The sequence below is a fragment of the Oryx dammah genome, unplaced genomic scaffold (genome assembly GCF_014754425.2).
Source record: "Oryx dammah isolate SB20612 unplaced genomic scaffold, SCBI_Odam_1.1 HiC_scaffold_1, whole genome shotgun sequence".
Lineage (NCBI taxonomy): Eukaryota > Metazoa > Chordata > Mammalia > Artiodactyla > Bovidae > Oryx > Oryx dammah.
The window spans coordinates 77,331,238-77,347,992 of record NW_024070185.1 but is presented as its reverse complement, the minus strand read 5'-3'; the positions used below and the strand labels follow the sequence as shown (position 1 = coordinate 77,347,992).

At 38.0% G+C, this 16,755-nt stretch overlaps 1 protein-coding gene across 2 annotated transcripts in view; it reads left to right on the top strand.

Moving 5' to 3' along the window:
* AGTPBP1 (ATP/GTP binding carboxypeptidase 1) overlaps positions 1–9,065 on the top strand; it is a 191,752-nt gene extending 182,687 nt beyond the window's left edge. For both annotated transcript variants that reach the window (XM_040244800.1, XM_040244791.1), the window contains one exon: positions 8,322–9,065. In XM_040244800.1, the coding sequence (XP_040100734.1) occupies positions 8,322–8,496 (175 nt within the window). In that variant the 3' untranslated portion in view covers positions 8,497–9,065. The remainder of the gene's footprint in view (positions 1–8,321) is intronic.
* Positions 9,066–16,755: the final 7,690 nt, after the last annotated feature.

Here is a 16,755-nt window from a genome sequence, read left to right as displayed (position 1 = left end):
TATGTCCCAGTGTTCATTGCAGCAGTATTTACAATAGCTAGCAGCAGCAGCAGGGCATGGAAACAACCTAGATGTTCATCAGCAGATGAATGGATAAAGAAGTTGTGGTACATATACACAACGGAATATCACTCAGCTATAAAAAGGAACACATTTGAGTCAGTTCTAATGAGATGGACAAACCTAGAGCCTACTATACAGAGTGAAGCAAGTCAGAAAGAGAAAGACAACTACTGCATATTAACACATACGTATGGAATTTAGGAAGACGGTACCGATGATTCTACATGCAGGCAGCAAAGGAGACACAGATGTAAAAAACAAACTTTTGGACTCAGTGGGAGAAGGTGGGGGTGGGATCATTTGAGAGAGTAGCACTGAAGCATGTATATTACCATATGTAAAATAGATGACGGTGCAAGTTTGATGTGTGAAGCAGGGTACCCAAAGCCAGTGCTCTGAGATAGGGTGGAGAAGGGGGATTAGGTTGGGCAGGGCACATGTATACCTGTGGCCAATTCATGTTGATGTATGGCAAACACCACCACAATATTATAATTATCCTCCAATTAAAATATAAATTAATTAAAAATAAAAATCAACAGTGTAAGATCACACACACACACACAAAATTCTTAATTGCAATGAATTAAGGGGAGATTAGGGGGAAAGAAACTCTCAAAAAAAAAAAAGACTCGGGAGAATGATTTTTTAAAAATTGATAAACATTGCCCAGGCTTTTAAGTCCAGCATTGTGGGAGCCCAGTAGAACTTATTTAGAGGAGGCTTTTACTTACTCTTCTCACTTTTCCCCCTTTCTGCCTTTTGACTCTTAAGTGAATAGCGTCTCTGATAAAACATCTTTGAAAAATCAGCTTCCTTCTATTTGGATTAGGGATGGCCTAAGCAAGGAGATCTAAAGGTCTGATTGCTCTTATAAAACCTTTTTACCAATTCTATTTTCAGTTTCCCCTGATAACCATTATCTTCAATTCCTGAACTTTTCTAGTACTTTGTGATACAAATCGGCACTTTTTTCCTTGGCCTCCCCTCCCTTTGCTCCTCAGCAAAGTGGAGCAAGTTAGAACTCAAGCCTCCTGTTTTCATCCATCTTCTTCCATCTTCCAACATTTTGTTGCTATCTCATCTTTGCTATTATCTCTTCAGTTTTCTTTTTTTTATGTATTTATCCTTTTTAAAAAGTTATTTTTTTCTGTCATCCTAGTGGCTTTTGAGATCCACTATGTTTATCATAAGTTATACAACTTTTTTTTCAGTGAAATGAAAAGAAATTATAATTTAATTGTATTTTATAGTGTTAGGGCATTTGTTGGAAATTACCACACACAAATCACTTTAATTTTACCCAATCGTATTTGCTGTATAATAAAAATTCCATTTCATACAACACTAAGTCTGCCTTATATCTTTCCTAGGGGGTGTGTTTCTTTTAGGTCAAAGCTGGGAATGTTGGTGAAAGTCATTTGAGAACTTAAACCTTGTTGGGCTGCACCCTGCAGGCCTGCAATTCTTGTAGTTGCCCAGCAGTAAGACCAAATAAAGCACCCAAAGATAACTAGAGAGATCAGTGGTTTTCTCTGATAGTGAGTTCTAACACGTGTGATGTAAGGTCCTGGAGAGCAGACAGTGGGTAGGACAAGGAGCAGTTTTTGCTATGGTGGTGGGTGTGGGTGTTACCAGTTTTACAGGGAATTGGTGTCAGGTTGTTTTGTCAGTTACTAGGGAAACCAGAAAGGGCCTGTTCCTCATCACCACTTTGATAAACTATTAATAGTGGGTGGAGCCATTCTTAAAGCTCAACATTCAGAAAACTAAGATCATGGCATCTTGTCCCATCACTTCATGGCAAATAGATGGGGAAACAGTGGAAACAGTGACGGACTTTATTTTTGGGGGGCTCCAAAATCACTGCAGATGGTGACTGCAGCCATGAAATTAAAAGATGCTTACTCCTTGGAAGAAGAGTTATGACCAACCTAGACAGCATATCAAAAAGCAGAGACATTACTTTGCTGACAAAGGTCCATCTAGTCAAAGCTATGGTTTTTCCTGTGGTCATGTATGGATGTGAGAGTTGGACTATAAAGAAAGCTGAGCACCGAAGAATTGATGCTTTTGAACTGTGGTGTTGGAGAAGACTCTTGAGAGTCCCTTGGACTGCAAGGAAATCGAACCAGTCCATCCCAAAGGAAATCAGTCCTGAATATTCATTGGAAGGGCTGATGCTGAAGCTGAAACTCCAATACTTTGGCCACCTGATGCAAAGAGCTGACTCATTAGAAAAGACCCTAATGCTGGGAAAGATTGAAGGTTGGAGGAGAAGGAGACGACAGAGGATGAGATGGTTGGATGGCATCACTGTCTCAATGGACATGAGTTTGAGTAAACTCCAGGAGTTGGTGATGGACAAGAGAGGCCTACCATGCTTCAGTCCATGGGGTCACAAAGAGTCAGACATGACTGAGCAACTGAACTGAGCTGGAGCCATTCTGATCCAAAAAGTAGAATAGTCACTAGCCAGGAGTGGAGGGATGGGAAGTGGGGCAAGTTATTGATTAGGCTCCATGATTAAGAGGGAAGGTTAATCATGTGAACAGGCTCTGGGTGAGGCAAGGACTCCTTGAGCAGGGATGTACACAGAGCAGGAGTAAAGCCATCTTGAGTGGCCCAACCATACACAGCCACATAGTGTTTTTGAACTTAGCAAAAAATTTTTTAATTTGGCTGCACTGGGTGTTAGTTGCAGCACTTGGAATCTTCATTGCCATTTGTGGGCTTAGTTACAGCATACAGGCTGTAGCTTCCTAACAAGGGATCGCACCTTGGCTGCTTGCATTGGGAGTGTAGTGTCTTAAATCTTTGGACCACCAGGGCAGTCCCCAGCAAAAGTGTTTTTATCTGTTAGCTGAACTATTAAACAGTATTTTTCAATTCAGTTCAGTTCAGTCGCTCAGTCTTGTCCGATTCTTTGTGACCTCATGAATCACAGCACGCCAGGCCTCCCTGTCCATCACCAACTCCCGGAGTTCACTCAGACTCACGTCCATCGAGTCCGTGATGCCATCCAGCCATCTCATCCTCTGTCATCCACTTCTCCTCCTGCCCCCAATCCCTCCCAGCATCAGAGTCTTTTCCAATGAGTCAACTCTTCACATGAGGTGGCCAAAGTATTGGAGTTTCAGCTTTAGCATCATTCCTTCCAAAGAAATACCAGGGCTGATCTCCTTCAGAATGGATGGGCTGGATCTCCTTGCAGTCCAAGGGACTCTCAAGAGTCTTCTCCAACACCACAGTTCAAAAGCATCAATTCTTCGGCACTCAGCCTTCTTCGCAGTCCAACTCTCACATCCATACATGACCACAGGAGAAACCATAGCCTTGACTAGACGGACCTTTGTTGGCAAAGTAATGTCTCTGCTTTTGAATATGCTATCTAGGTTGGTCATAACTTAACAGTATGAAACAGTATTTTTAGCGACCGTTTTTTAAAGGATTTGAGAACTGGTAAAACAGTTAATGGGCTTCCCTTGTAGCTCCGTTGGTAAAGAATCTGCCTGCAGTGCAGGAGATCAGGGTTCGATCCCTAGGTTGGGAAGATCCCCTGCAGAAGGAAATGGCAACCCACTCCAGTATACTGGGAAATGGCAACCCACTCCAGTATCCTTGCCTGGAAAATCTCATGGACAGAGGAGCCTGGAGGGCTGCAGTCCATGGGGTCACAAAGAGTCGGGCACGACTGAGCGACTAACACTTAACACTTACTTATTGAAAACAGTTAATAATGTTTCTCATTAGGATTTGTGATGGTGACTAAATTTCAGGATATTCAGCATATGATTTTAAGTTTGTTTTAAAACGTTATGGAAAAGTAAAGTTGAAAAATAACAAACTACACAGTGTTTTATTGTAATTTAAAATACAGCCATGTTTAAAATGAAGCCTATTTACTATCTTATAATCAATTAGTGTTTGGATTTTTTATAATTGAGATGAAATTCACATAGGATAAAATATACCATTTTAAAATGAACAATTTAATGGCATTTAGTATGTTCACAATATTATACAATCACCTCTGTCTAATACCATTTTTTTTTTTTTAAATCATCTGCCCAGAGGAGATCCTCATACCATTAAGCAGCATTTCCAGTGGGGTATGGGTTTGATATCTGGTTGAGGAGCTAAGATTCCACATGCCTCATGGCCAAAAAACCAAAACATAAAACGGAAGCAATGTTGTAACAAATTTAATAAAGACTTTTTAAAAAAAACAGTACCCATCAAAAATAAAACTTAAGAAAAAGAATAAAATTATTCTTCTTACATAGATGTCCTTTTGAAACTTCAAAATAAGGCTGTCAGAATAAGGAAGGGCACATATTCATTTGAAGGGGATCAGTCTCTCCTCTGACAGGCCATAGTGTAGGGCAGATTGCCCCAATTTAGTGAGGAACTGAGCTGATTTGATGTAGGTTTGTAAAACTTATGAAACGTGTAATTCTTCATTCATCCCTGCCCCCTTTATAAGGGTCCCCTTCCAGAGGTCACAGTTGTAGGCCCAGGGTTTCTCACAAGACTGCCCCAAATTCTGTTATTTTCTGTTGTAATTGTTTTGCTGCTTTCTGCTTTGCTTTTCAGCTTCTTGCTCTGTTTATTTTAAGAATTTGTCAAATGCCACTAGAGAAAAGCCATTGGGTGTCACATCTCTGTAACTCCTTTCTTCCAGGAAACTTGGCAACCTGGAACTCCAGCTTTTGCCCATTCTTTTGACATTGCTGAAAGCTTTGATGACTACTCTACCTCTTGGCTGTGGCTCTTGCTGGGCTTTGGTTTCCTCTGGACTTTGCCCCATGCACCTTTTCTTTTGGTTGATTTTCCTTTGTATATCTTAAGTGTAATAAGTAATAGCTTTGACTATAACTCTGTGCTAAATCTTGTAAATTTTCCTAGCAAATCACTAAACCTACAATCAAGATCATTCTACCCAGCAAGGATCTCATTCAGATTCGACAGAGAAATCAAAAGCTTTACAGACAAGCAAAAGTTAAGAGAATTCAGCACCCTCCAAACCAGCTTTACAAGTACTAAGGGAACTTCTCTAGGCAGGAAACACAGGAGAAAGAAGAGACCTGCAAAGACAAACCCAAAACAATAAAGTAAATGGTAATAGGATCATAATATCAATAATTACTTTAAATGTAAATGGATTAAATGTTCCAAACAAAAGATGCAGACTGGCTGAATGGATACAAAAGCAAGATCTATACATATGCTATGTACAAGAGACCCACTTCAGACCTAGGCAAACAGTACAGACTGAAGGTGAGGAGCTAGAAAAAAATATTCCATGCAAATGGATATCGAAAGAAAGCTGGAGTAGCAGTACTCATCCCAGATAACATAGACTTTAGAATAAAGACTATTATGTAGGAAGAACAATAATTGTTGATCAATTGATTGAATCAATCCAAGAAGAAGACATAACAATTATAAACATATCTGCACCCAACAAAGGAGCACCTCAATATACAAGGCAAATGCTAACAGCTATAAAAGGGGAAGTCAACAGTAACACAAATAATAGTGGGGGACTACAGCACTTAGGACTTCCCTAATAGCTCAGATGGTAAAAGCATCTGGCTACAATGCAGGAGACCTGGGTTTGATCCCTGGGTTGGGAAGATACGCTGGAGAAGGAAATGGCAACCCACTCCAGTACTCTTGCCTGGAAAATTGCATGGACAGAGGAGCCTGGTGGGCTGCAGTTCATGGGGTCTCAAAGAGTCGGACACGACTGAGCAACTTCACTTCACATAACACTTAAGTCACACCAATGGACAGATCATCCAAACAGAAAATTAATAAGGAAACATAAGCCTTAAATAACACATTAGATCAGATGCACCTAATTGATATCATTAGGATATTCCATTCAGAAGCTGCAAAATACACGTTTTTCCACTAGTGCACATGGAACATTCTTAAGGAAAGAGTACATCTTGGGTCACAAATCAAGCTTTGGTAAATTTAAGAAAATTTAAATCATATCAAGCATTTTTTTTTTAACCACAGTGCTATGAAATTACATATAAATTACAGGGAGAAAACTGTAAAAAAAAAATACAAACGCATGGAGGCTAAACAATACGCTTCTAATAACCACAAGGTCACTGAAGAAGTCAAAGAGGAAATGAAAAAACATCTAGAAACAGATGACAACAAAACCCAAAGCCTATGGGATTCAGCAAAAGCAGTACTAAGCGAGAAGTTTAAAGTAATACAAGCCTAGCTCAAGAAACAAGAAAATCATCAAATAGGCAGCCTAACCTTACACCTAAAGCAGCTAGAAAAAGAACAAAAAACACACAAAATTAGTAGAAGGAAATAAATCCTAAAGGTCAGCAGAAATAAGTGAGAAAGAAATGAAGAAAACAGTAGCAAAGATTAATAAAACTAAAAGCTGTTTCTTTGAGAAGATGAACAGAGTTGACAAACCATTAGCCAGATTCATCAGAAAAAAAGAATACTCAAGTCAATAATATTAGAAATGAAAAAGGAGAAATTACAACTGATACCACAGAAATACAAAACATCATAAGAGGCTACTACAAGCAACTATATGCCAATAAAATGGAGAGCCTGAAAGAAATGGACAGATTCTTAGAAAAGTACAAGCTTCCAAGACTGAACCAGGAAAACATATATGAACAGACTAATCACAAGCACTGAAGACAAAATATGAACAGACCAATAGCAAGCTGTGAAATAAAAACTGTGATAAAAAATCTTCCAGCAAACAAAAGCCCAGGGCCAGAGAAGCACTAACACCTATCTGCTCAAATTCTTCAAAAAAATTGCAGAGAGAAAAACACCCTGAAAATTTGAAGCACCATGGTCAAAATAGAATGAATCATAGGTTTTTGAAAGTAAAAGAATAATTGTCATTTTAAAGTCAAATAATTAATTCAACTTTTTTCCCTAAAATCCTAACGGAGTGATGATATTTTAGTTGTGTAACAATGAAATTGTTCTTACGAACGTTAAATGTGTTGTAAAGGCTTATACAATCCTCCAAACCACTCAGCCTGATTTATCAGTACTGCTGTGTCATGGTGCAAGCTCTGAACGTTTAAGAGAAAGTTTACTATACAAGATCAAGTTGATTTTGCAGTATATTTTTCTCTTTCCTTTAATGAGCAATATTAAAACAATTCTAGGAAAAATGATACTCTCATCAGATGAGATTTGCCTTCTCATAAAATTAGAACCATATAATCCATTAACTTGTCTTTTCTGTTTAAACTTCAGATATTTGAACTGAATTTAGTATTCAGTTGCAGAATTCTTTCATTTTCGGTGCCTAATAACATCAGCTTCTCTGCTCATTTGAAAATATTATTGTTCCCTTTTTATTATCTGATTTTATAGCTTTTAATTGCATCAGCAATAGAAAATTCTTTTTTGGAAGTAGGTAGGTTATAAACAAACATAGATCTATATGAAATTTAGATCATTTTGGTCACAAAGCGGGGATATTGAGATATTTCTGTAATGTTTCTTTGAGTGTGTGTGTGTGTGTGTGTGTGTAGAGTCTCCCAAATGGGGAGAAATCAGAATATGTGATTTTTTTGAAGAGGAAAGAATATGTTACCTAGTGGAAGGGTTGCCTTAATCCCAAACAGCCTACCTAATAAAATATTTAGAAGCACTTAGCGCTTTTAAGCAAATATCTTTTTCTGTGTCCCAAGGGAAAGTAATTAATCTGGGTATGGAATGTTCCCTTGTTTTTATTTTTATTCTTGACCAGTGGAGTCTGAGAAGATGGGTATATGGGCTGTTCTTATGGCAAATGATTGTAGACTTAGAATAAGTGGTTTCAGGGTATTACTGGAGGAACCAATTAGATACCACAGTTTCTTATAAAGCTTCTTGAAATTATCTTTTACTTGATTTATAGTGATCAAAATAAACTCCTAAGCCTACAAATTGATGAAATCCTTCCATGAAGTAACCTACTGAGAGAGTCCTTTTTTTTTTTTTTAGCTATCTAATTGTAGGATATATATTGATACTCTTGTCAGATAATTAAAAGTTAGCATTTCACCCTATATTATCAATGCAATTATTTTCAGCTATTACAAATGTCTTAATTTGTTCATTTGGATAACATTTTAAAAATTAACCCAAATTACTGCTTGTATTATACTGAAATCAAAGTTAACCCAGTATAGTCAAATAATCTTGCTTTAAAGCCTTGTAACCTAACTAAGTCTTGTGTGTTCTGTATACTTTGGCTACAGCCCCACCACTTATGTTTTGGATGAAGATGAACCTCGATTCCTTGAAGAGGTTGATTACAGTGCAGAAAGTAATGATGACTTAGATATTGAATTGGCTGAAAACACAGGAGACTATGAACCTTCTGCCCAAGAAGAAGTACTTTCTGATTCTGAATCAAGAACATACCTATCTTGAACCCTTTGCCATCACTTATTAATTGCAAAGAAGAAATGAAATATCTTGGTTTTTGTTACATAGGAAGTTTGAGAGAAATGACTTTATAGAAAGCTGACTCAGAAAGACGGAAAGCATCTTGGACCTGTTTGGTTTCAAGACAATAAATATGTTATTAATTCATGATAAAATTGGCACTTGTTTTATTTTAGATTTTCAATGCACTTTACATAGCATTGAAGTATCAAATATTGGATTTACTTTTTAAAAAATACCCTGAGTGTCACTGCATGAGTTTTTAATCTTATGGTTATATATCCTGCATCAAATGGATAATTTTGAAGTGCGTGAGAATATAAAGTCTAAATTCCAGAGTTGTTGAGAATCCTGAGTTACTGAAAACTAATATATATGTACATGGATTCCTGTAGATGTGTCTGTGTAAGGATGGGTAGATATTGAAGATAAGACTGTTCTTCACAATCATGTTAACTGTTGAGTTGTGACTGAAATCATCCAGAGTTTGCCTTGAAACCATTACATTCTACATTTACCAAATTAAACAAATAAAAACTATATTAAATGTTGCATTCATTTTGTCATCCTTTTTAACTAGCTCAGATTATTTGGTCTATGGAATCTTTGGGGAAATATTACAATAATCTGACATCTGAATACATTGATAAAAATTTGTGAAAAAAATGCTTATAGTGTTGTTTATGTAGTAGAGGCATACCTATCATAAAAATATATTTGAACAGCTCTTTTCTCTAAAATTGTGTCTCATGGGTGCACCTAAAGTCTGCTGCTGCAGACTATTAAAAAGCTTTAAAAATGTAGTGAGGGTGTGAGCCAGTGTTAAATGTATATGAAGCTTATGCTGCATCTCCTGAACTGTGCAGTTATTAAGTGTGCTGACATGAATTCATTTAGGGCTTGCTGACACTGTAACTGAGTCCTAGAAAAGGCAGTGAATTTCAGCTTTTTCTTATAGTGACATCTTCCCAAGTTTAAGCTGTCCTGCTGCAGGAATGACTTTGTCCTTATTTATGAAGCAAAATAAAACAAGTCCAATGACATTGGATAAATGCTCTAAGAACTAAGTTTCTGTTGTAACAAAACAAATCCAAAAAGATAATGTATGAACAGACTTGCCAGGGCTTGGGTGCCTCAGTTTTGGCATGTTATCTTCACATATTCTGGAGAATTTTTCAAAATCTTTCTTTAGAGACCTGTAATAATGAAAAAGAAATTATAAAAGTGTTTCAGATTTTTGCACTTTCCATATCAACAATTTTTATTGTCTTATTTGAGATATTTCACCCACAGTGTGGCTTCTTTTTGGCACCAGAGGAACCATGTTTAAAAACATAGCAAGGGGCCATAATATTGAGGTCCTATCTCTAAATAGCCTAATTCTTACTAATCTCAGAAAGTAAACACTAAAATAGATTGTGAAGTTGAACTAGCCCTCTTAGTGTGTGGTGACCTGATTTAGGAAATAGGATACTTTAGCATTATTTATTTAATAATTTGTAAAGTTAATTATTTTATTATTTTATATATTAATAGAAAGTAATTACATATATAACTATAATTTTTTCAGAGCGTGGATTATAGAGCCACTATGTCTGTATGTGAACTTTTCTTGGCTCTTACAAAACTAGAAATTAAAAATCAGAGAAGTCTTATATGAAAGGCAACTGCAGCTACTAGAATATGCAGAAGAACTCAGAGTATGTGTTTCTTACGTTAGCAGTATAAAAACCTCTTACCATATGCTGCTATCATACTTTATATTGATGAGGCATATCTTTTAGTATATGTTGCACACCTGAACATGCTTTGTATTAAATAATTATTCATAAGATTGAAGAGAAGCTCTTTATAATTAGGAGATGACTAACAATAAATAACTTTGAAAGTAAGAAATAATTTAAATCCTAACTTTTCTAATTAGGAGTAAACTAAATATCATTGGATATTTGTAGCTAAAAATGCCCTAAATTTTACCTTTTTAGATTTTCATAAAATGACTGAGATGCCTTCAGTGCCGTAATCCTGATAGTGAATGTGGCTGATAAAGTGAAAGTGAAAGTCACTCAGTCGTGTCTGACTCTTTGCGACCCCATGGATTACACAGTCCATGGGATTCTCCAGGCCAGAATACTGGAGTGGGTAGCCTTTCCCTGTTCCAGGGGACCTTCCCAACCCAGGGATTGAACCCAGGCCTCCTGCATTGTAGGTGGATTCTTTACCAGCTGAGCCACAAGGGAAGCCCAGGAATACTGGAGTGGGTAGCCTATCCCTTTTCCAGCGGATCTTCCCAACCCAGGAATCAAATCAGGGTCTCCTGAATTGCAGGTGGATTCTTTACCAACTGAGCTATCAGGGAAGCGTGGTTGATAAACCAAGTTTAATAAGCAAAGAGTCGGACATGACTGAGCGACTGAACTGAATAAATGAATTTAGACTTACTTGATTTACTTCACATTTGGAACTGTGAATTTCATAACTGTAGTTTTGATCTAACCCATTGGTTCTCAAATTGTGTGCATCAGAATCACTTGGAGAACTTGCTTCTCAAAACACAGATGACTGATTCTGTGGATCTGGGGCAGGGGCCCCAAATGTGCATTTCTTAAAACTTCTCAGATGGTGATGTTGTTGGAGTCACACGGTATGAACCGCTGATATGATCTGATGTTCTGTTAGCATCACAGTTTCCTAAGAATCACAGGACCTATGAATTGGAAGTCAGCACCAGAGATGAGTTAGAGCAAGATAATTTGTAGAATCAACAAAATAGACAGAGATCAAGAAAGTCATTGGGGCAGAGCTGGGTCTTTAGCCCAGGTCTCTTGACAACTAGCCTCATGTTCTTACCAAAGAAGGAGATGCTGTCCTTTGCTTTTCCCCCTAAAATGAGGAATGTTAAAAGCTTAAGGGTCGGTCTTTCTTGAGTTTATAAAATTCATCTGGCAAAAACCTATGGTTCACAATGGCTTTTTCTTTATTGCAGTCATAGTGTTGTTTGAATACAGGATTTTGTTCTGGATTAAGTATTGTTCTTAATCAGTCTCTGCCACTTCTACCACTTTTTGTGTGGTGTTTAGAAACATGGAGATTTGTCTAAATCCTAATTACAAATAAGTAAGCTGGTGTTCCACTTCGGATACTACATTAACCACAGTGAATATGATACTTCTAAATTTCAATTATCCAAATTAAGCTAATCATATTTAATATAAGCACTGAAATGGATAATATAATAAGTGTACTAATGGAGTTGTTTGTGTGCATGATCCAGAAATAAATTACAGTAATGAGATGATAAATGTATCTTTATAAATCTTTTTGCTTTCCTATATTTATTTTAATAATTATAAAATAATAATTGAAAATTAGTGAACTTTTTTCTTATTTTGGTGAAAGGTTAAACACTAGTTCTCCATTAAGGAAAAACCTGTAGAAGCAATATTTTAATTGAAAGGCTTCCCAGGTGGTGCTAGTGGTAAAGAACCTGCCTGCCAATGCAAGAGACACAGGTTTAATCCCTGGGTTAAGAACATCCCCTGGAGAAGGAAATGGCAACCCACTCCAGTATTCTTGCCTGGAGAATTCCATGGACAGAGGAGCGTGGTGGGCTACAGTCCATGGGATCACAAAGAGTCAGACAGGACTGAGCGACTGAGCATGCACAACTAACCCATCAATTCTATTTTACATGATAGAATGTTGTCATTAATTATTGCTTCCCTGGTGGCTCAAACAGTAAAGACTCCTCTGCCTGCAACGCTAGAAGACCCGGGTTCGATCCCTGGGTCAGGAAGATCCCCTGGAGAAGGAAATGGCAACCCATTACAGTATTCTTGCCTGGAAAATTCCATGGACAGAAGATACTGTAATCCTGGGGGGTTACAGTCCATGCGGTTGCAAAGAGTCAAACGCGACTGAGCTACTAACATCCATCAATTCTACTTTACACAACAGAATATTACCAATTGTTAAGTAAATATTACTCTGGTGAAAGCATATTTCCACATTGAAAAAGGAAAACTCAGAAGAAAGTCTCATTTTCTTTATGATGATTAGTGTTTTGAAGATAGAGTCCTTGAAATGTTACATTTCAGTTGTTTCTCACTGTTAATGATATTTATAAACCACCTCTTGCCTGCACTGGGCTGACACTGGCTATGGGAACTCTGCCTTGGTGGTGCCCTCCTCTTTCTAGACCCGAACAGTGACTTTGGTCCATGCCACTTATTCTTCCCGCCCCACCTCAAATACCTTCTTCTCTATACTCAGGCGCTTGGACCTGCTGGCACCCTTTGTCAAATCCAATCAAGTCTTCAGAGTTTGGCTGGTTGTTGAGGGTATTGAGTCATTAAACTTTTTTTTTTCAGTTTGAGTTTGCTAAGCAGGCAGTGCCTAAATCCAATGAATGGCCCTGTTTTGGTGGCATGGGAGGCATCATGCAGGCCAGTCAGAGTGTTATTTGGGAGTCTGGGACACAGTTGACACTGGTGAGTGTGGACAAAGTCTCTGTGGGTGTGCATTTGTGCAGAAGATGGTCACCCCCATAAAATGGAAATGGATTTGTGGTACCTTTCTAGCTGTAAACCCAGACAGCTTTAAAGAGCTAAAGAGATCTGGCTCTGAGTATTTAGAAAGGTTTATTTTTGTAATATCAAATGCATGATACTATCCATCTCAAAGGCATCACTGATAGAGTACCAAGTGAAGATGAGGTGAGGATCAGGAAAAATCTGCTCAGAGTAATTCTGATGCTGATCTTCCAATTATGTTTAATGTACTTTTAAACCACATAAAGATCCATGATAAATGACAAATGTGAAGAAATTATAAAAGGCAAAGATGTTCATTATTGAAAAAGTAGAAAGGCTAGCTAGTGTTTAATAAATGTGAAGTCTACACCTTTGAAAATAGGTCAACTTCTCTGTAAGCTTATTTTCTCTAGCTGAAGGTGTAATTAAGTAGGAAATTTTAAGACCATATTTACATGTTCAGTGCTCATGGTAAAATAGTAAAGTCAAGTTATGTATTCTGTTTACAGCGTCATTTTTAAAAATTATTTATACTTTCCTAGATTTTATATTATCTATGATTGTTTTTCCTCCTTTTAATTCTTAGAAATGTTTGACATTTCATCTCTTTTCTTTTTCTTTCAAACTGTGAGCACTTGAAACAGAGTACATAGATTGGATGGGATGAACTTCAGAATCTAAAAAAAGTCAAAGGATTATAAATTGTATTTCACATAGAAGAAAGTCCAATGCATAACTATTTTGCCAACCTTTATTTCACCCTCCTGAAGAGCTATACAAGATGAAAATATAACAAAAACTAAACCACTGTCTGACCCAGATCACTTACAGGTTGGAGCACACCCAGTCTCCCCTTTGCCCTAACCAGCCTTCAAAATCTGTGTTCTTAGGTTGCCAACTTTCAGAGTGGAGCATATGACCTGAGCCAAGTCAGTCTGCTCTTCTTTCTGCTGAGCATCTGCAGTGGGCACATGATCTAAACTAGTCCAAACAGAGTGTTGGGACTTGGAGAAGGCAGTGCTGAAACAAAGACCCTGCCTTGGTAATGAAGGATATTCTGCTGGCAGCCACAATGCAGCCCTGAGAGGAGAGTGCGTCCGAGACAGCCAGCATCAAAGGACAAAGACATGAGTCTTTTTCTCACTTCAGTCCCACATCAAGCTGTACAGGAAACCTCAATTGCATCAGTTACATGGGCCTATAAATTGCTTTCTGAGTTTAGGCTATTTAAATTGAATTTTCTGTTACTGGAAAGGCTATGTCTGTTACACAGGTATGTGTGTCTGAAACCTACCTGAAAACCCAGCCATCTTCAGCATCCATCCCTGAAGTGGTGGCTCTGTGCAAAGCACATGTCTTAAGTGACAAGGAAAAGACACTCCGGAAAGGTCAAAACAGCAGATATCCACTCAGACATGCCAGACAGAAAGTGAAAGTGAAAGTCGCTCAGTCATGTCCAACTTTTTGCGACCCCATGGGTATAGTCCATGTACTTCCTTCGGCCAGAATACTGTAGTGGGTAGTCTTTCCCTTCAGCAGGGGATCTTTCCAACCCAGGTCTCCCACATTGCAGGTGAATTCTTTACCAGCCGAGTCACAAGGGAAGCCCCTCATGTCGACAAACTCATGTTTATTTTGTGTATACCAGGCAAGAAAGGAACCATATTTTTGTCATTGCCTACTTGAAACTCAGAGATTATTTCCTCAAGTGATGAAGCCTGTTGTTCCTGGCTTGTTCCAAGAGAATATTATCCCAAGAGCTGACTTTTCAGTATCTTGAAAGTTCTTGGTAGTAGTAGAGGACACAAATGTTGTGAACTCTTAATATTGAAAGTGAGTACATCTTCTGTGGCGCGTCATACAACAAGGTGGACCCCGGGAGCAAGCTGAGAGGGAACAGAGCTCCCTTTGTTGAGTTACATCAGTTAAACCAATGAGCACATATAATGGGATGAATTTGTAATATTACTCAGTTATAATCTCAAAGCAATTTCCATCCAGCCACTGCTCAGAACTGCAGATCCCTGCCTTTCATCCACAGGTGATGCATAGATAAAGAACATTTCAATAACTCTTTAAAATTTAAGAAGTTCTTTTCTAAGTTATCTCATTTGAGCTTCACAAAAACACTGTTAATAAACAGAGACATTAGCATTTCCATTTAATATATGAGAAACACAGGGCTTGGAGAGGATGATTTACCCAGACTTTAGTGTGTAGCAGAACAGAGACTCAGACCCGCCTTGGGTGCCTCTGCTGACCACCTGCACTTCTCTCACAGGTGGTAACCAGCGGCCTGTGCCACCTCTGTGAGCAAGCTAGCCCATCAGCCTTGTGTGGGGAGTTTGCTGACCCTGGGAAAATAGGCAGCTGTGTTATCACCGCGCACTGCAGGGCCCCTCAGGCAGGTGGGCAGAGCGACGCCTGACAGGACCAGGTGTGCCTGAAGCACTTTCCGGGGTGAGAATGATTCTTATATTTTCCCAACCAGTATTTTTATGGATAGTTAGGAACAAGGCAGTCCATCCAATTTTTGTTTCTAACCATATATATATTTTTTAAGCAGAGATAGTCTGGAGTCTTTTTTTTTTTTTTTATGTTTAATCAACTAGGTAATGGTTTGTACAAGTCTTTCTCTGTCTTTTCTGCTTTCTCTTAAGGCCACTTTTCTAACTATAATGGTGAGGGAAAAGATTTTTGTCTAATATACTTACCTAAAGTTAGTTGTATCTCATAGACTCAACCTAAAGTACATTTAAAATAAATGTATATTTTTACCAGGAAGATACTTTCTTCTTTTTTATCACTTTAACTGAAGGCCAATCAATAGGCTTTAGAAATAAGCTGTTTTTTAACCTGTCTTTCCAGATTGAATTTTAGTTAGAGGAATATAGCTTTTTATAATATAAGACAAGGATAAGATGACCCAAACACTCCAACCTTATATTTGTATTAGTTTATGATTGAGTCCTTGGCCCATCTTTAAGCCCGTCAAATTTACAAAACCTTTTAGTAATACCACTCCAAAGCATGTCCATCTGTCTTATACTTGGAGTGAATAAAATAATGCCTTTCACTTTGATGATAATAAAGGCTAGCATTTACAGAGCACCTACTATGTTATAGGCACTGACCTGGGTACTGTGTATATGCCTATTTAATCTTCACAACAACCCTACAACAGGTACTATTATCCCCATTTCATAGATGAGGACGCTAACTTGCTAAAGATCATACAATTAATAAATGTTGGGACATCAATTGATTCTTAAGTTGAGCAGGAAAGTGACTACTGAGGGCTACCATATTAGGGATTTTACAAAATTTCATCCCTGATTCCACAGCATCTCCCCAGGGAGGACATTTCATGACCAGTATGGTTCGAGCACGGTGTATTTATGTGGGCCTGTCATTTTGCTTATACTCCCAAGGAACAGGTACAGTGGAACACTAGTAAGTCCAATCTCAGGCCCCTTGCTAACTTGGGAACTGTAGCAGGATGGCCATCACATTTAACTTCTCAGGAGTATCTCTGTTTCTGGGCTGTCCCCTGTCATATGCCTCCTTTTGAATAAGCCTCACAAGGCTTACTGGGAGTGCTTGAGAAGTCTCTCACATTGTTGTGTAAGTAGAATCTGATTTAAATAACCTGTGGGGCTTAGGTGTACTGTATTAGCTTGGATTTACTGTCTATTTAATCCATTCACCAAAT